This window comes from Nymphalis io, chromosome 6 (genome assembly GCF_905147045.1).
Source record: "Nymphalis io chromosome 6, ilAglIoxx1.1, whole genome shotgun sequence".
Classification (NCBI taxonomy): domain Eukaryota; kingdom Metazoa; phylum Arthropoda; class Insecta; order Lepidoptera; family Nymphalidae; genus Nymphalis; species Nymphalis io.
The window spans coordinates 10,106,496-10,127,277 of NC_065893.1; the positions used below are offsets into that span (position 1 = coordinate 10,106,496).

Here is a 20,782-nt window from a genome sequence, read left to right on the forward strand (position 1 = left end):
TTAGATTAAGATTATTAAAACTGTACAAGCGTGTAAGAAAACACAAAAAGTTAACACGCGAACATAAATAGAAAACTAACAGAAGCTTACCATAAAAAAGTAACATTTTATGATCCATATTTAAAATTTTCAAATTAATTTTGTGAAAGTAATGAAGAATAAACTAATGACATTGGTATGTGCCTATTTGTCTTTGAACAGCACTTCGTATATCGGAATTAGAACATTCATTACCCTAGCGTGACTGAGCGTCACCACTCATTTCGATCCACACTGTTTCCACTTACACAAGTCAAGGATCAAAATTGACAAGGTTAACAATATCATTGAATATGACCAATATTAGAAGGTTGAGTTTAATTTTTACCTTAATTATTTAAAGGGTAGAGTGAAGTAGCTGGGCTGGTGAAATGGACCGAACCCGTCACTTTTATCCGTGGATTAGACTAAAACTATCGGTATATATAAAAGTAGTTTTAGTTTGACAGTTTCCGTAAACCTTTAAAGGCTGACGTGACCCGTGGCGTTTGTTTATTAGAAATAATATTGTGCTCCGAGTAGTATATTAAAATATACATTTATTGTATTCCTCTTAAGTTGAATTGATTATTTTCCTCACAGATCATGATAAGTGTACTGTAGGGCTTCAGCTGTTGCCACTTTTTTGCAGCCTATGCTGTCCTTTACTTTTATGAAGCATATGTTAGTTATATAGTAAAGGAATTTATTATAAAGTTGCGTTTTAACAAAACACATACATACATATGAAATAACTCCACAGATTTTTTATTTCGTATAATTAACATGACCTCGGACCCCGAAACCTGTGTAGCTGAAATGAAAAAATCAAATTATTTAAATTTTTCCTTTCGGCTTATTCATTTTTTTCTAGAAAGTACGCGCTTCGACTATTTTTTTTTTTGTATTAGCTTGCGAAGCTTAATTTCGAGGCTATTATTTTATGCTTTTCTTTTGTTGCGTGATTCGATAGTCGCGATTTTATTGGCGTCTCCGATCTTAATTTATAAAGAACTGAGATTATAATCGTAAATTCAAACGGAGGGAGAAAACGAGTTAGTTTAACATTTTGGGGGTAACAAAATCATAAAACTATTTTTATGTGGTTCTTAATTACAATTAAATTGAAACATAATAATTAAAAATATCCTTTCGAGTATTAAGTGAATACATTAGTTCATTTCATGAATATAAACCTAAAAACTATTTCTAATTTCGAGTTTATTTTAGAAGTGTGAACACTCCCGTGCCTCGGAAAGCACGTAAAACCATTGATATTGTCGGTCGTGTCAGATTGTCTTCCTATCGGATTATAACAGTCAGGGAATGGTGAGTGCACACACACTTGTGCATACGTAATATGTCTTCCGCAGTTGGCTAATCTCTCTTGAGATTCGCCGCCAAGTCCGAAATCGGTCCGGGGACATTATTATTATATATGTTAATTATTTTACTGAATTACATATTTAACATACTGATATGGATAAAACGTATAAATATAATAATAATTATACACTATTTACATATAATGATCATAAGAACGTGTAAAATATATGATTAATTCTCGTAAGCGCCTCCCTCCTAAAAAATAATGCAAATTGCTTTTCATATAGAAAAAAAAAACCGTAAGAAATTTTCTTCAACTCGTATTTACATAAATCAATAATGCTCGGAGGAATCGTTCTAATTTCAATACCAATTGCCAGATACTTTTGATGACGGAATATTTTTTTCTGTCCGCATAATTTCTATCGTGTCGTCTCTTATAATGAGCATCCTGATTTTTTATATCGGTGGTAAATACGTTTAGTATTTTTTATGTTTTTGCTTTAATTGAGAATTCATAAATCTATTATCATTAATGGGTTGAATATTCATGCTTAATAATGTTATTTCGTATATTCGCACTTTGAATTTACGAAAAAGTTTTCCTAGTAAAATGTTTTCATGTACAATCTTATAAACTGATTAGGAATAATATTAATAGGATTTTACATACTATTGAAAAAATATTATTGACCAATATATATATGCGTTATTTTGTTTTTATCTTCAAAGAATTTTTGCATCATCAAATATATCATAGTTCAGAATATATACCTTTTTTTAATTATGAAAATGTTTCAGTATCCACCAGCCGGCTGAGTTTAATTCATCACTGTATTTCACTGCGGATTAGTGTATATGAGTATCTTCCATCTCATTCGGGTACAGACCCGATTTGTAAACAAATATTAAAAACGTAAAATGTTCTCATTCGGATATTAATCCGTATGTTATACCAACTGGATAATTTGGGCTCAATTTATTATTCACTAACAGTATATTTTTTACGAAAGAAACTACTAACAAGGCAATTGTTAAAAACATTCCGAGAACTAACGTTCCTAAGTTCTATGTCAGGTAAAAAACATTTTTAATAGATTTTCAAGTTTTACAACATCCGAGCTTCACTTGGTTGTTATGAAATATATATGACGTTGTGACCTCGTATTGGCACACGGCCTTGTTTCTATTTCCAGTGGGCTGTAAAGGGTATTTAGCTTAAAATACCTGTTCTAAATGCAAACGGGATAATATGCATATACATAAATCTTCCCTTAGGTCACTTGATTGTTTAAAACGAATCTATTGTAATCATTTTGCTGGATAATTTTTAAATTAATTAATTATTGATATATAAATAGGCTATTATTTTTTAATTAAAAGCTTACCAATTAAATATAATTAAAAACATATTTAATTTATTATATAAAACACGACAAACTAAAAATATATGATAACATAATATCACGATGTCTAATTGATTTACTTTTACTTTTAATAAAATGATAAATAAAAAAGTAAAATCAAACATTGGCAAGTTATCTTAACTTGATAAATATAATAATGAATATAATTAATCGACTTCAAAAAAACCTCATTGGAACAATGCCAAACCCAGTCCAAAGAGAAAAATTAAAACCATAACCAAAAAATTATCAAAACTCGACTCGAATCCATTCAAAAGCATTTTATCAGATACCTAGCTTCTAAGGATTATAAAAAATTTAGCAGCTATGAAGAAGCATGTGCTCACTATAATATGGACACACTTGAACACAGAAGACAACAGAGTGATATGCTGCTACTTCAAGCAATATTGGTAGGCAAAATTGACTGTCCGGACCTGTTATCAGCCTTTTCGTTAAACGCATCTTCATTTAGATCCCGTAAGCCCAACCTTTTCTATGTGCGTAAGTCAAATTCTAACTATGCCTAAAATTCCATCATACAACGTCTGGCACGAACTTATAACAAATTTTATTCTGACCTTGACTTTCCACTTATCAAAAATGTAATTGAAAGGAGAAATAATTCAAATTCATTGAAAAAAAATAAAATGAATAATAAACACACACACACTAAAACAAGTAAACACAAACAATACATACGAATTCTCGCTTTAATATTAAGCAAGAATGTTTTTATTTTATTTTTTTTACTGTAAATATTAATACTCATACTATGTCTTTACTTTTATTTTTTCTGAAGCTTCGTATTATAAAATTGTAATCCTATGTGGCCTTACTTCAGTAATGAGTAATAACTGTACAACCATTTTTGTAACGCTGTTGATTACAAGTAAAAATAAATAAAAACATACAATAAAATATACAGACGAATTTAGAATCTCTATATTTTTTTTTAAATCGGTTAACAAAAATACTACGATACAAAATTTTAAGGACCTCTTAAATTACGAAACTTTGCGTGACTTATCTGTTTAAGAATTGAGGTATCGGAATATGACGCCCTGAATAAAGTCGATATGTATTATTTAAATCCAGCTTTGCTTAAAATTATTTTTTCATTGAAAAATCTACATAATAATAATATTTTCGTTGTTTGTAATAAAAAAAAACCGCGCAGATATATAAAATTAATTGAAAAGATACACCAACGACACGGACAACACGTCTGTGTAGAGATTCGATTATATCAGAAAAACACGATAGAATTTAATATCATTTTAGAACCACTAGAATATAATATTCCTTACGACGAGGTGGTTCAAATTATATCAAAAATAGCATTGAAATTTACACAAACAGTCTCTTTAATACTATATTTTTTTTTTTTTTTTTATATTCGCCGAGAGGGCAAATGACTACTCCACCTGATGGTAAGTGGTATTAGAGTCCAAACGCGACGACGGCCAGTACAGACGGGAAAAACGTTCTGCACTAGCCGCCTTCGCCTTGCCGGCCCGCAAGATGCCTCTTCACGCTTTGAAGGAACCCGGGTTGTAAGAGGAGGGGAACACGTGAGCTGGTAAAGAATTCCATTTTTTGGAAGTGCGACAAAGAAAGGAGTTGCCAAATTTCTTTGTTCGCGATGGAATTGATGTCACAGTTAGGCGGTGACATCGAGAACCAGCTCGCGTGGACTTAAGAAGGAAGGGGGAAGCAGAAATTAGAGAGAATAATTCCTCAGAGCACTCGCCGTGATACAGTCGATAGAAAGCGCTCAGTGCTGCTATCTCACGACGCAATTGTAAAGGTTCAAGGGTGTTTGTGACCTTTACGTCGCCAATAATGCGTACGGCACGTCGCTGCAACCGGTCCAAGGCCTCAAGTAGGTACTTAGCGGAGCTATCCCAAAGGTGCGAGCAATATTCCACGCAAGACCGTACCTGTGTTTTGTACAGCAGGCACAGTTGTTGTGGCGTGAAAAAGCGCCGCACCTTGTTCAGAACTCCGAGTTTCCGTGAAGCTGTTTTTATAACAGCCTCGATGTAATCCCTTGGACTAAGGTCGCAGCGAACGTCAATCCCCAGCATGGCAATTTTGCTTTGCATCACCAGCGCACCACAGAGGGAGGGAAGAAGGGAAAATGTTGACTTTTTCGCCGTGAGAGCGCATACCTGTGTTTTCTTGGCATTAAACTCAACAAGATTATCAGAGCCCCATTTGGCCATTATTATAAAATATTAAACATATATTTTTAGATAATTTTGTGACAATTTTTTTTATCATCTTGGCTAATAATTAAAGTAGTTCTATGACAAATTTTATCTGTAATGTCATCGTTTTCAAAGATTGTCACATTATTAAGAGAAAGTCTTAGGTCACCAATTTGATAGCATTGTCCTGTATTTTAAGGTAATGATATCAAAATTCAAGTACAATTATTATTCTTTACTCTGTTACTCTGTTTTATATATCTATTTTGGTATATGGATACTATTTTTTTAATAATAATAATTTTTTGACTGCCTCGTTGGTCTAGGACTTGATGTAAGGCCGCAGCACCTGGAGGTCCTGGGTTCAATTCCCAGGTCGGTTTTTCAGGTTTTTCTGTTAGAAAATTCTCAGTAATATCCCGGTCTGGATGTTCTTGGTCTTGGAAGTGTGTACTCCTTTACTGGTGGTAGAGCTTTGTGCAAGCTCGTCTGGGTAGGTACCACCCAATCATCAGATATTCTACCGTAAAACAGCAGTACTTGTTATTGTTGTGTTCCGGTTTGAAGGGTGAGTGAGCCAGTGTAATTACAGGCACAAGGGACATAAAATCATAGTTCCCAAGGTTGGTGGCGCATTGGCTATGTAAGCGATGGTTGGTATTTCTTACAATGTCAATGTCTAAGGGCGTTTGGTAACCACTTACCACCATGTGGCCCATATGCTCGTCCGCCTTCCTCGGAAAGCACGTAAAGCCGTTGGTCCTGCACCTGAACTCTTTCCGGTCGTGTCCGATTGCCGTCCCATCGGATTATGAGAGTAAGGGAAGAGAGAGTGCACCTGTGTCTGCGCACACACATGTGCACTATAATATCTCCTGCACCGTGGCCGAAATCGGTCTGGAGGACATTATTATTAATACTATTTTTTTAGGAGATATGTTTAGGTATTGTTTTCTAGCACATAATTATAGCATACATTTATTTTAATTAATTAACTATGTCGAAAAATAAACGAATTAATTTTAAACACAATTAGCACATATTAACTCAGTAGTGGTCGCCCGGAGTGCAATTGCTGGCTGCCTTAGTTTAAGATCATTTTAGCGTCTAATGACTTTCTGTGAATATATTGTGAGATAAAAATATTTGTATAAAATACCTCGTTACGTAGAGTTGATTTTTTAAAAACTCAATCTAATGTTAGTAAATACTATTAAACTATTTTTAGTATTGATTGTCAAAAATATCATAAAGATTCTTAGCAAAAAGCGAACCCCACTTTTATTTTCTTGTGACTACCATATGTTCTGACATTGAAAACAGTAAATTCATTACGCACGTTACGAATGCGTGAATCTGAAACGGTGGTGGTAACCAGATGGATCGATAAACAATTCTCAGCATTACGAGCCCCATAGGACCACTATCTGCTACATTTTATAAATCGTGTAGTTCGCTTTATGCAAAACAATGTCTCTTTGGAGAACGCTGAATGTCATTGATGGTATAAAGTTTCAACGTATATTGTGTGACAATTTCGCACAATAGTCACCAGTAGTTTCAAATTATGGAACAATAAAGCGAAAACGTAATTCTAGATACTATATAAACGTGAACTGATATGGACTTTTTGAATATTTGATACATAATTGGACTATTTTCTGAACTTACTAGTAAGCTAAGGTTGGAATTTTACTCCAATGGAATATAATGTGGCGTTTTAATTCTATATTTGTGTTCGCTGATTTCAGAACCCATTATAATAAAAAAAACGGCTTATCACATCATAGTCTTAAAAGTGTCTGACGAAGTTTGAAAGGGTTAAAAATGCCAAGAATTCTTTGATGTCTGAACAACAAAAGCGTCCAATTAGCCGCTGATTTGGTTAGACCACTCTGATCCATACTATTCAGATTAATTACTAGATTTAGGTCAAGAACACATTCAAAGCATTTATCAAGATGGCCCTGAAGTCTTCGTACATGCGTCTATATCGATTTAACTATTTTTGTTATTTTCATTCATATCTAATTATAAAAAAATACTCGTTCGAAATGAAAGTCGGCTATACAAATAAATATAATTGAAGTGAAAAATTTTGAAAGTACAGCACTTTCAAAATTTTTATGTTTATATGACGAATTACTAAAACCAAAATAATCATTTAATGATAACCGTCTGTCTGTTTGTCTGTCCAGGGTAATCTTCAAAACAGCTAAAAATTATAAACGCAAATAAATGAATTATTATAAGGAGTATTCCAAGTTATTTTATTTAGTCTTTACTTCATCAAAATCGATCTATCAAAGGTTATACTCAACTCAAAGGTTATACTTTGTGTATATTCATCGTACTTGTCTACCATTTTAGGCCTATTTATGTACCTATATAAATGAATAAAATTAAAGCCTGTTATTCTGTCTATCTTTGATTTTAAAAAAAACTGCCTCTTTGTAAGTTAACATCGCTAGTTGCCACTGACCAAAATAAAACAGAAACGTTTTTATCAGTTTACCGCTGCTACTTAATAATATAATTATTTTGTTTCACGTATTAATGAAATAGGAATTATGTAAGTTAAATGACAGATTTTGTAAGGATTTTTGTCACAAGCTGACAAAAATCTTGGTAATACCGAGGGTTTTGCTAGTGTTAAATAAGTCATAATTGAAGTACTTCTATTCGTTCGCCTCAAAGAGAAAGATAAAAGGTTCTTTTAAAATATTCAATTGTTTTTTTCCGGGCTTTAAGAATTCTTAAATAAAGTCTTTGAGACTTTTTTTCCTCTTGTTTAGACAATGCTTGTAATTAATAGAAGATGGTATATGGCAAAGATGACCTAATAAATATAACACTAAGATCTTAAGTGGAGTGTTAATCGCGTGTTACAAGTCGGATAATCACTATTGAGTTTTCAGGTTCTTTGTGTTCAAAATTCCATTCGAACTTAGAAGTAAATAAAGCCTCGTGAATATATACTTTGAAATTGGAATTTTCGATTTTGTAGCAGTTTTTTTTTGCCACCTCTTCCTGGATCACATTGCTTCAATAACAATAACATATCCTGAAACTTATAATATGCAACTATAACAATCTTGTATATTTATGGATTACATTCGCTTAAATGTATTATGGCCTTGTATTGTGCATATTTTATGAACACTCACCGTCAGAAAAGTGGAATAAAAAGGCTTAGACTCTGGCTTTAAAGGCTTTAAATCTAAGGTTGTACGTTAATTCTTCTATTGATAAAAAACATTTGACATTGAGAATTACAGATTTTTACATATTATGGTTATATTTTAATGAAATGAGATAAAAATATATATATTGTAGTGATAGTAGTAAAAAAAGTTTTACAGATTATTTAATTATTCTGGTCCACTTCGGGTTATCTTTTTTGGTTTCATCTGACACATCGAGGTGAAAACACACATTTGTGTTAACGAAAAAAATATATGGAATAGCAAGCAGCGCTACCGAATGATTATTTATGATATTACGTTACAACATACCATTTATTTTTAAGCGGTGTCCGGTTTGTCGTGGACGCTGTATTCGCTGCATGGTTAAATCCATTGATATTATCTTTTAGTTATTAATTTACTTACGGACTCATTGAATGTTCAGTATTATTGATGTTGTTTCGTTGGCACTAAATTTGCTTAATAAATAAAACATTTCTTTTATACTGGACGTTATCAGTTATATTAAAAGTCTTAAGCTAATTTGTGAGGTAAATTGAGTGAGCAATTTACATTGGTCATTACTTTAAATGTAAATATTAATTCTCATAAAACACATCTAATCTGATATATCTAAAATACAAAATTCTTGACACATTAAAGTATATAATTTAAATTTTATTAAGACATTCAATTATAAACTTTTAAAAAACGAAGTCTACTTGTTGCTGCCATATCATACACAGTAGACATTGCCTCAAATGTAGGGTGGGGCGTGTCATTGATATTTTTGGTACTATAAGATAGCAAGAAAGAAGCTCTAGAAATGTCGCCATATAAAATCACCATCATCATTCATGTCAAGCCGTTGCTATATGTAAAGTAAAAATTGTCAGAAGATATTTACCTTTTAAGACTATCAATTATATTTCTCGAGTACGGTGTAGGTGACATTGTTTATGAGTACCAGAGAAATAAAAGTCAAATAAAGATTATTACAAAAAAATAAAATATTCAAAAAAAAATCTCAAAGTAACATAGTTCACAAAAAAATATATAATTTATTGTAAATTATGTATTATTAAATTGTATGTAATTTATTCGTGTATAAATTTGTGGTAGGATCGATTAACTAGGAAATTACAGAAAGGAATTTAAGCCACATTCCTCAGCATCGATGTAGAGCACGATTGGAATAAATTTGTGTAAAAAATAATAATTTAAGACTTACCTAACAAATTAAATTAATATAAATCAAAACAAGCAGTACTAGTCATTGATGTATTTTATAATTGATGTCAGGATATACGGGTTGGCATTGAACTTGAGAGCATGGAGGTGTGTCTTGGCTGCAGGCGACCAAGGCCGTCGCGCCGCATAGCATTGTATTACAAACATCGATTTATCGAACGGCGCGCGCCGCCCCACTTACCCTGCCTCCCCACCAGTGAGTGGAGGAATGGGAGACTTACCTACAGCTTTTTTCTTTCCTCACATAAGATTCTATTACCTTATTTTGTGAATGTATATTGCATCATGAGGATTGTTTTCTTTAAAGAGTAAAGTAGATCGAAAGTGCCAAGTTGGCTTATGTTTTATTTATTTTTGAAAGAATATATAAAACAATACGAAATAAAAAACAAATGGTATATCATATTCCTTTATTCAAATTTTCTTCAAAATATATTTTAAACATTAAAATTTTATTTGTTTCAATATCGTTCAATGCGTGAATTATTTCATTTGTTTAATGTGCATTGCATTTTCTTAGTTATATTATTTCGGTAAAAATATATTATTTGTATTGTTTAGCTTGCTGGCTATGAAACACCGCTTCTTTTAAGAAACGTTGGGAATTCCTCGTCAATACCTCATGACGTATATAATTCACAGACGAATGATTATTTTGTATTTATGGAGAGAAAATTTAATAGGGTTGAGAAAGTTTGGGACAGAATTACGTATCGGGTTCCGTAGGGCCCGAATCTCGTTACAAAGCGCGATCGTCTGCATACAGAGTGCCTTAAGTTAATTTACAGACGACGGTTCCCGAGGGATCGGTGATCTCGGCAAACGTTGTTTTGATATGCTCTCCCATTCCATACACGGACAGAATTTATTCACCTTAAATTAATTGTTTAGTTGCAATTACATAATACATTGTGCTAATTACTTACACTCTCGGCTGAAGTTTTAGTGGCCAGGTTAAAGATATTATTTACATAATTCGATATTGGACACGCAAACTCGCGTTACTGTGGACTTTTGAAATTGAAATAGTTCTGTGAGTTTATTATGTCTGAGAACCGTTAAATTTCGTGGTAATAATAAACTACCCTTCGTACCGATATATGTGTATATATTGTAATAAAAGTAAAAATAAAAATACAAACAAATATAATAGATGAATTTGAAGAAAAGATAAATAGAAATATAATAAAATTTTTAATATCGATATTTAGATTTTTTTTATTAAAAGACAAATGTGACAAGTCGACTAAGTTTTCGAATCACAAAATAATTTCACGGTGACCTCGCGTTGCACCAATTCAATATTCATTCGCAACTCCATATCGAATGTTGAAACAATGTAATATCTCCCTGGTGAACGATTCCAACGTCCGATGAAATAATGATTACCCACTGGCTTTAGGTCCGAAGGTTTTCTGATACATACGAGGACATAACATATTAATAGATTCCAATCGGCAATCTGTTGATCGCACGATTTGTTGGTATCGTATAATGATTGGCACAAATTAAAACAAGAAGGTTCGAAAATATATAAATATTCCAGGCTCATGAATACTACTACTTTTATAATACTAATGCTTATAGAAAATAAATGCACTGATATCTTATCAATTATCCGATGGTCTTGATATAGGATAGTGCCAATTTGTGTTTTATCGTCTTTATTACTCAAAGTCCAATTTCACCGATAGCCATTAAAGAAGCGGAGCCATTCGAACTCGAAGGATTTTATTGTGATTGATTTACCATTTCAAAACTCTTTTGATTTTAAACCGACTAATGGATCCACAATACACGAACAGATTTATTTATAATTGTTCTCCGGTGTTCTCCATTTATTGTAATAATGCAAATACTAATATTTAATAAAGAATGTCTAAATACCAAATATAATTACTTCGTATTATATGAGAACACAACATAAAATTAGGCATAATTATGCTTAAAATAGCTTAAAATACTAATAAAAACAATTGAAAAACTGACAACAAACGTCAGTAATTCTAGTAATTTTAAGTAATAACTTAGAACTAATTAGTTTTCTTAATTAATTGATCTTAATGTACATTATCTTAGATTACTTATTTTTGTTCTGATTAAAATCATTTATCATATAATAACGATATAAATAATTTGCGCTTTTAAAAACATATAATTTTAATAATTTAATTTTTAATTTTTATAATTTAATTTTTAATAAATATATTAATAATTTGATTACTTACGAGTACATGAGTATTATTTTCAATGTTTTTTTTTTGTTTCAGGCATGTGAAGCATCGGCATCAAGTTCAAGTAAAATAGAAATGTGTTTTAACAAATATTTGATAAAGCTCGCGGACTACTTTCGATTACATACATCTCGTTAAATACACAGAGAAGTTAAATACATCGAAATGAGTTACAAAATCGTAATAGCAAAGATATTTTTTTGTTTTTGTATATCGGCTGTAACTTGCCGATCGTGGGCGAATCTCCACGACACGACTACGTCCACTACGCAGACTACGCCCACGACTAGCTCCTTACCCAAGAATTTTCACAATGACCCTCTCATTGTCGAGACAAAGAGTGGTCTTGTAAAAGGCTATGCCAAGACTGTGATGGGCCGTGAAGTGCATATTTTTACAGGCATACCGTTTGCAAAACCTCCTCTAGGACCACTGCGATTCAGAAAACCTGTACCGATTGATCCTTGGCATGGCGTCCTCGAAGCTACGGCAATGCCAAATAGTTGTTATCAAGAAAGATATGAATATTTTCCAGGATTTGAGGGCGAGGAAATGTGGAATCCTAATACTAATATATCCGAAGATTGTCTGTACTTGAACATTTGGGTACCGCAACATTTAAGAGTTCGACATCATCAAGATAAGTCTCTTACGGAAAGGCCTAAAGTGCCTATACTAGTATGGATTTACGGTGGAGGGTATATGAGTGGAACAGCTACACTTGACCTGTATAAAGCAGACATAATGGCTTCATCAAGTGATGTTATAGTAGCATCTATGCAATACAGGGTCGGAGCATTCGGCTTTTTGTATTTAAATAAATATTTTTCTCCTGGAAGTGAAGAAGCTCCTGGAAATATGGGTCTTTGGGATCAGCAGTTAGCGATTCGCTGGATTAAAGATAATGCCCGAGCGTTCGGTGGAGATCCTGAATTAATTACCTTATTTGGCGAATCAGCTGGTGGAGGCAGTGTCAGCCTGCACATGTTGTCGCCCGAAATGAAAGGTTTATTTAAGAGAGGAATCTTACAGTCAGGAACTCTGAATGCCCCATGGAGTTGGATGTCAGGAGAGAGAGCACAGGATATTGGAAAGGTTCTGGTAGATGATTGTAGTTGTAATAGTAGCCTTTTAAGCGCTGATCCGAGTCTAGTCATGGACTGCATGCGCGGCGTTGACGCCAAAACAATATCTGTGCAGCAATGGAACTCTTATACTGGTATTCTTGGTTTCCCATCGGCCCCAACCGTAGATGGTATATTTTTGCCGAAGGACCCTGACACTATGATGAAAGAGGGACATTTTCATAATACTGAAGTACTACTCGGAAGCAACCAAGACGAAGGTAAGTTATTTAAATAATAATAATTTTATTATAGGTACAACTGAAGTCCTCCTAAACCAAATTAGGTCATGGTGTCCAGTTCTACTTTATAGCTTGGCAGTAGATGCTATTGTGCACAAGTGTACATATATTACAGTGTTTCTTATTCTTTGCTTTCATAATCCGATGGCATGGCAATCTGACGCCTTCAGATAGAGATAATCAATGAAAAATTATTGGCATAATAATCCAATATTTTTTATTGGTGTGACTTGGAATTTGACGCTTGGAATATGCTGCCATATAAGACAACTATAAGATCTACTAGGAACTCAAGGCTATTATAGTTATACTAAAACAGACTTGGAAATACTAAACAAAACGAACCGTCAGAAATTAACGATCGGAGTATCGTTTTATTTTATAATAAAAAAGTCGTAAACGCTAATTGCCTCTACAATTTATCACCAATAGTGAACAGTACTTGCAAATTTTATTGAATTCAATCATCAAAATTTTAATTATCAATTAATCATGAACAATTTTAGCCACATCCGAACCGTAGTTTGGGGGTAACGTTATTTATTTTATATTATTATTATATAGTGAATAATAATTAATTATTAGATACTAAAACTTGTATAATATATGAAAACTAAAGTAGAATTCTAACTTTTCTGATTAAGTGTTGAAAACAAAAAAAAAATATAATTACTGTCAATTTTGTATTTTTTTTTCCTCCTCTCCCTTTTAAGGAAAAGGTTTGGAGCTTATTCTAGAAATAAGACACATGCAGGTTTCCTCACGATGTTTTCCTTCACCGTCAAGCACGAGATGAATTATAAACACAGATTAAGCACATGAACATTCAGTGTTGCTTGGCCGGGTTTGAACCCACGATCATCGGTTAAAATTTACGTGTTCTAACCACTAGGCTATCTCGGCTTAAAAGTATTCCATTTTTTTGTGGAGTGTTTCATAAAACACTCAATATTAAGTATGAATCGTAGAACGTGGACACTAGGCGATGGGGAACAAAGCAAAATATTGCGGTTTGTGGCCGAGCTCAAATGTCAACACTCAACAGTGGTTGTCGTTCATTTTAATTAGTATGCACGACATAATATATTTTAAAAGGTTTTGATGACAGTATTCATTTATCCATCACAAATTTCCAATACTTTAATAAATAACAAATTACTTAGCCAAGAGACATCTATGTATGTACAGTGTACACATACAGCCTACTCAGCACTAATAAATATTTTCGCAATCCTCATCAATTTTCTTCTAACTCATAGTATCTTTGAAAGCCTGTTTCAATAGGCGGCAAGCTTTAATATGATTTTTTAAAATGGTAATTAATTAAGAAGTGCTTATAAGAGCCCACATAGATAACGTATTCGAAACCTCAGTTTCAAAAAAATTAGGATAAAATGATACTTTCATAAAATTTAATTGATTAATGAAAAATATAAGTAATTGACTTTAATCTATCTTTACATTTAGTTATTATGAAAGTGCATACGAAGATTTTGTATCGCATTTATGATTTGATGATGATGCTTTAATATACATACATTTCTTATTATATAAATCTTATAACTATACGCTAATATAACGTGAAAGTTACATATTAATCGGATATGTGTAGTTTTAGCTTGAATTAAAAAAAAGAAAGTTACATTTTTATAATATTAGCATGATTAATAGTGGTTCTTATGTAAGAACTCATTAATTTAAAATGCAGCTCAGCATCTATACCCAGAGTTTACATTATACTTGAGAGCTGCCCGCCCGCAAACGTTTGCTTTCAGAATTAAATGTAGGTATAAATGAAACCAGGTTTTTTTCATATCACAATATCCCTACAATACTTAGGCATTTCTATTTAGTTTTTACTTACCTTAAATTAATTTTCTTTTTCAAATATGTTTATTATTAAATAAATAACGGTGCAATAATTAAAGTGTGTAATTTATTTTTGTGAGATATAATGTCCTTCAGAACGATTTCGGCCACGGCAGCCAATCTCAAGAGAGATTAGCCAACTACGCAGGAGATATTATAGTGCACAAGTATGTGCGTGAACACAGGTGCTCACTCTATTCCCTAACTCTCATAATCCGATGGGACGGCAATCCCACACGACCGGTAAGAGTTCAGGCGCAGGACGTGCTTTTCGAAGCATGGGAGTGTACACACTTCCAACTTCCAGACTCCGGGCTGCTACTGAGAATTTTCTGACAGAAAAACCCAATAACTTTTTATTGGCCTAATCTGGGAATTGAACCCAGGACTTCCGGGTCTGCTGCTTTACATCAAGCCACCAGACCAACGAGGCAATGAGGTAAAATACAGAAAAAATCAATGAAAGAAAAAAGTTAGAAAAGAAGAAAAGTGTAGTAGAATATCTTCGTCTTATTTAATTAGTAGCTAATCACTAGAAGAAATTAACGTCAACTACCTCAAGAGGACATTTTAAATGTAACGCCTTATTAAGCTCATTATGACCTCTAAGTAAAGAAAACGTTTAATATCACATTTTTCCTAAATATGACCTTAGCCGCCCTGTTATTGTTGTAAAGCGTGACATATCAATATCGGGCATAGAGTTCGAGGTCGTCTGCGTGGCAGATACCTGGAAGAAGGGAGGGGTGAAGGGAGCTGGTATACGCGTGCGCAATGCCACGTAAACACAATATCACGCCGCGGTCTGAGCCCGTACTACTAAGTACTACAGACTCGCCCACGTATCTAGGCGGCCTCCATCCCCCCTTTTGCCCATCCTCCTTGTTGCTACGTACTCCTAACAGGACTATCTGGTACTCAGGATTTAGCAGGGCTGTCGTAATATTTTATAATAATTATTTTTATTAATACAATTTTAATTGTATAAACCTCTGATATTAGTTTTGTAAGCTCTTATATCCCAACTCAAATATATTTTTTGTAATATTAACTGATATTAATTCAGAAAAACATTATACTAGCCAATACTTTTTGAAAACAATTTTATTTTTTAACACTAGTCTAAACTATTATTATAAAGTGAGAAACTCTATCTGTCTGTACCCTTTCACGGCCAAACCACTGAACCGATTTTGATGAAATTTTCCATTCAGCAAGCTTGAGCTCCAAGAAAAGACATAGGCTACTTTTTATATATCTGATACTAGCCCGAACCTCAACATGCTGGCGAAACCGTGGGCGAAAAATAGTTCCCTATATAAATGAAAAGACGGGAAAATACCCGTAGCATTTCGGATATAGAAGGTCAGTGATAGTACATTCTCTTGCCTCGAATATCGTAAAGCATTGTGTAATATAAATTACCTGTAAACGTCCCCCAGTAACACATGTCGGTTTTCTCACAATGTTTTCGTTTACCGCCAAATACAAGATGAATTATAGATCAAAATTAAGTACATGAATATTAATTTGTGTCTTTTCAGGCTTGAACTCACAATCATTTACTAAAATTACAAAAATTGAAGCAGCTCAAAATTTGACTGTTGGCATACTGGCAGTGATGTCTTCTCGTGCATCGGAATGCACGTAAATTCGTTATCCCCGTAAACTCTCTCCAGATTACCATCCCATCGGATTATGAGATTAAGGGAATAAAGAGAACCTGTAATTGCTCATACACTTGAGCACCATAACGTCCAATGTGAAGTTGGCTATTATCTGTTAAGAATGTCCACTATTACTGAAGTAGATCAAATTTCAGGAGCACTTGGTGGTCAGACAGACTTGCACAAAGCTTAATCAAATAGTTAATGTTAATAAACATAGAACATTTTACAATACAAAAAAAAAAATATTTGATTTGATTTGATGATGTTAGGCAATTCTATTACAATTAATATAATAGTTAAATCAATTAATATATTAATGTTGTTAAATCCAGTTATATAATATATTTTTTGCATTACATTTCAAACAGTCGTGTTTGATTTTTATGTAAAAATAGATCTAATCACTAAAGTTTATGGGTCAAATCAAAAGTTTAAGTTTAAAAGAAATTTAAAAGTTGAATGAAAAATATCATTTCAAATAAGCAGAAACTTCTCTCATTTGATACTTTTGATTTCGTGATCATGTTTCGTGTCGAGAATTACAATTATTATATTTAAGCATTAAACGAAATCGGTTTCATTCAGAAGTATGTCATAGTTATTACAAGAATAGTCCCAAGTAAAAATGTGTAAAATAATAGTCTGTAACTGCCCTGCTTCAATGTGACAATTCACATTTAGGAGCTTTATTGTTTAGTCCAAAATCCAAAATCCGTTTAATTTCAGTAATTTCTGTATAATATTCTATTAGATCGAAAAAAAAACGTTTGTTATACATTATTATTAGTTTCGGCTCGCGTAAGGGCGGTGACGGTGTTAGGTTGAAAATATGTATGAAAAATGTTATGATGATCAGTTGTATATTTAAGACGTAAAAGCAGAATAAACATTCAAATTCACTCTTGCATTTATAATGTTAGTAAGGATTATGTAACCCGATAACGGTTATGTAACCGGTTGATCTAAAATATTGACCCAAATTTTGTATAATTCTCCATTTATTGTACTATAATATATAATGATTGATGACCAAAATGACAGGCATAATTTATTTCATTCAAAATTCAAATGATGAATTAACTTTTTTGGAATAAATATTTATAAATATACAAAATGTTTGGTGTAATATTTGTTGATCAAACAAGATGTAGCATAGAAAAATGTTATAACGCATCCAAAAGCATGCTCCAGGTTGGCAAGTGTTTGCAAGTGTGCTTTAATGAAGACACTCGTGAATCACTCGTTCCGCATATGTTCTACGTGTAAATATATTCAAATATAATTTAATTTGTAAAGCATTCGGTTGACTTTCACATGACCTATATGCTTGACCTTAGTGTTTGAATAAAATATATTGTTCTATTTCATACATTATCGTATTCAATATTATATTCATTTGCTTTATAAAAAGTTTCCTTAAAAATAATAATATTCTTTACTTATATTTTCACGTGCTTATTTTTTAATGATTTTAATAATCAATTTAATAAATTACATTTTTTAAATAGTTTATCGATAGCTAATACTATAATCATTTTTAAATAAAAATACATAAAAAAGACTAATTAACTGAAATAAAAAAAAAACCTTGTATTAATTCTTTTAATAGGAATACATTGCTTTATTTTTTTGTATTTAAACTATGTTCTACATATTCTAACTAGTCCTAGATTTAAAATAAAAGTTTTGCTGTGCTGGAGATCACATCAAGGTACTGCTCTCCTCGAATAATTTGAGAGGTTGCATATACATAAGACGACATGCTTCCAACAATCCTTTGAAGAGCAGACAATTATTCTATGTTATTCTTATTATATATTCGCAAATCTTAAACTATCGTCAACTTAAAAAAAAACAACCAGTAGACTTTTATTTATCCCTTGTTTGATTGTAAATCAGTATTCCGTAAAATTTATATATTTCATAAATATGTCTCTGTATGATATTGTGATAGTGTTTATTGGTATATGTATGTTTTTATATGAGATTTTGTATATATTTATAACATTTTCCTTGCACCTCTTTCACTTCATAGTTCTAACTCTAAGGTTGTCTGGAATAAATTGCTACGATAAAACGACCATCTTTAACAAACATATATATTGTAATAAGTAGTTCTGCATTTCAAAAAGCCGAGATGGCCCTGTGGTAAGAACGCATGAATCTTAACCGATGATCGTGGGTTCAAACCCGGGCAAGCACCACTGAATTTTCATGTGCTTAATTTGTGATTATAATTTATCTCGTGCTTTACGGTGAAGGAAAACATCGTGACGAAACCTGCATGTGTCTAATTTCTCTGAAGTTCTGCCACATGTGAATTCTACCAACCCGCATTGGAGCAGCGTGGTGGAATAAGCTCCAAACCTTATCCTCAAAAAGAGGAGAAGAGGCCTTTAGCCCAGCAGTGGGACATTCACAGGCTGTTACGGTACTTCTGCATTTCTTTTTTATGTTTAAGGAGCACAATAAAATATCAATCTATCTATACATAACATATATCAATAATTGCTCTTGGTCACGATCTATTCATACCAAAAAAACAAATGCTTGTTGCTTGTCTGTTGTTACTTTACTAGATTCTAATCAGTTCACAATTTTGTTAACGGAATTGGCATTTAATCATTTGTAAATATTATTGATATTAATTTATAAAATATTATTTTTTACTACTGATCTTCTTTTGCAATACGACATACTGCATTTGATTCCGTCGTATACATTTATTTTTAGAATAGTACCAATTGTCAAATCTTTTTTTTCTAAAGTCAGTATTATAAATGTAATTTTAACGCTAGTTATCCATTATTTTTCAAAATAATAGTAATGCAACATATAGTTCATACATGCGATATGGTATTCAAAGAAAAATTTTCATATTCAAATTGCATTTTCTTCGTCGATCTTCATGTACAAATATGTAAATGTAATAACTTTTTCAAAAGATAACATTTTTTACGTCGATACGTTTAATAAATTCTGTACATTTTACATCTTACAAATATTATTTGAGATTTTGAATATTCGACATATCTAAGGGAATCCCGTCATGTTTTTTTTTTTTAATTTATGTATTTCATGCATTAAGCATGTTTATCCACCTATCTGCATTGGACAAGCATCGAAGCTGCAAAACCATCTCAGAAGAGAGGAGGTCTTAGCCCAGCACTGGGACGTATGCAGACTGTCACTTTACTTTAAGATAATAATTCATTGTTACTTTCTAAGGTTAATATAAAATTTAAAAAATATATCGAATTTTGACAAGCACGAAAAAGTAAAAGTAATTGTAATGAATATTTAAAAATAGATAAATGAGATATATCATTACTTGCACAAAAGTATTTATGATATTAACGAGCAGAATTAAAAAAAAAAAAACTAGAACGATTTATTGCTATTGTGCTTCATTAAGAATAATGATCATTGTAAAATTTTATCCAAAATTCGGTTTTGTAAATCCTTCCAATTAGCTCAAATCTTCAGTTTGAATATTATCTACTGCAGTAAATCCTAAAGCGTAGTATTTGCTTTTTACATCGTTTAAAGTTATTCGAAATAAACGACGTAATAATTTATTAGGATACTAGCTTGGTTGAGTAAGCGAACGTTATAAAGCTATTTTATCTTAGACAAATGTTGGGTAGAATTTGATTCCTATTGCTATTTCTATTAGATAAGCTCTGAGAAAAATAGCAGTGCAGAGACGTCAGAGTACAAGAAGGAATCTATTGTTATCGTTAATGATTTGCCTCTAGCCGTGTTATGAGCACTCAAAAGCGTAATAAGCGAGGGGTTATGAGTGTTCCTCGTTCATTTGTAAAGTTGAAGTATGAAATGTATATGTGTCTCTTTCGCAAAAATTCTTTTATTTGTTTGAACCGATTCTCTGTCTCTTTTCTGTAGCAATATAATATTATATTCATGTATATAAATAAACTCTATGAAGATGAGGATTATTAATATAAATATATTTTGTAATATAGTGACGAAAGGGAGACAACCAAATTTCTGCTTCGTTTTTCAAGTGTCTTATTAAGTTAATCCATGCAAAACAAAACGATATTGGGGATTTCCGTCATAAAATTCCTAGTAGCAAACTGGATTTTGGAAGTTGGCAGTACTAACTGCCGAGCCCTCGAAAGCACAAATCCAATGGTTTAGAGCCTGGACTCTTTTCAGCTGTATTGGATTGCCGCCCTGTTAATTTTTGAGAGTAAGAAAGTTGGGAGTGCACCAGCGCT

The 20,782-nt window shown here is 32.4% G+C and overlaps 1 protein-coding gene across 3 annotated transcripts in view; it reads left to right on the forward strand.

Moving 5' to 3' along the window:
- LOC126768909 (acetylcholinesterase-like) overlaps nucleotides 1–20,782 on the forward strand; it is a 65,772-nt gene that overhangs the window by 18,940 nt on the left and 26,050 nt on the right. For all 3 annotated transcript variants that reach the window (XM_050487322.1, XM_050487321.1, XM_050487324.1), the window contains exon 2: nucleotides 11,670–12,978. In XM_050487322.1, the coding sequence (XP_050343279.1) occupies nucleotides 11,799–12,978 (1,180 nt within the window). In that variant the 5' untranslated portion in view covers nucleotides 11,670–11,798. The remainder of the gene's footprint in view (nucleotides 1–11,669; nucleotides 12,979–20,782) is intronic.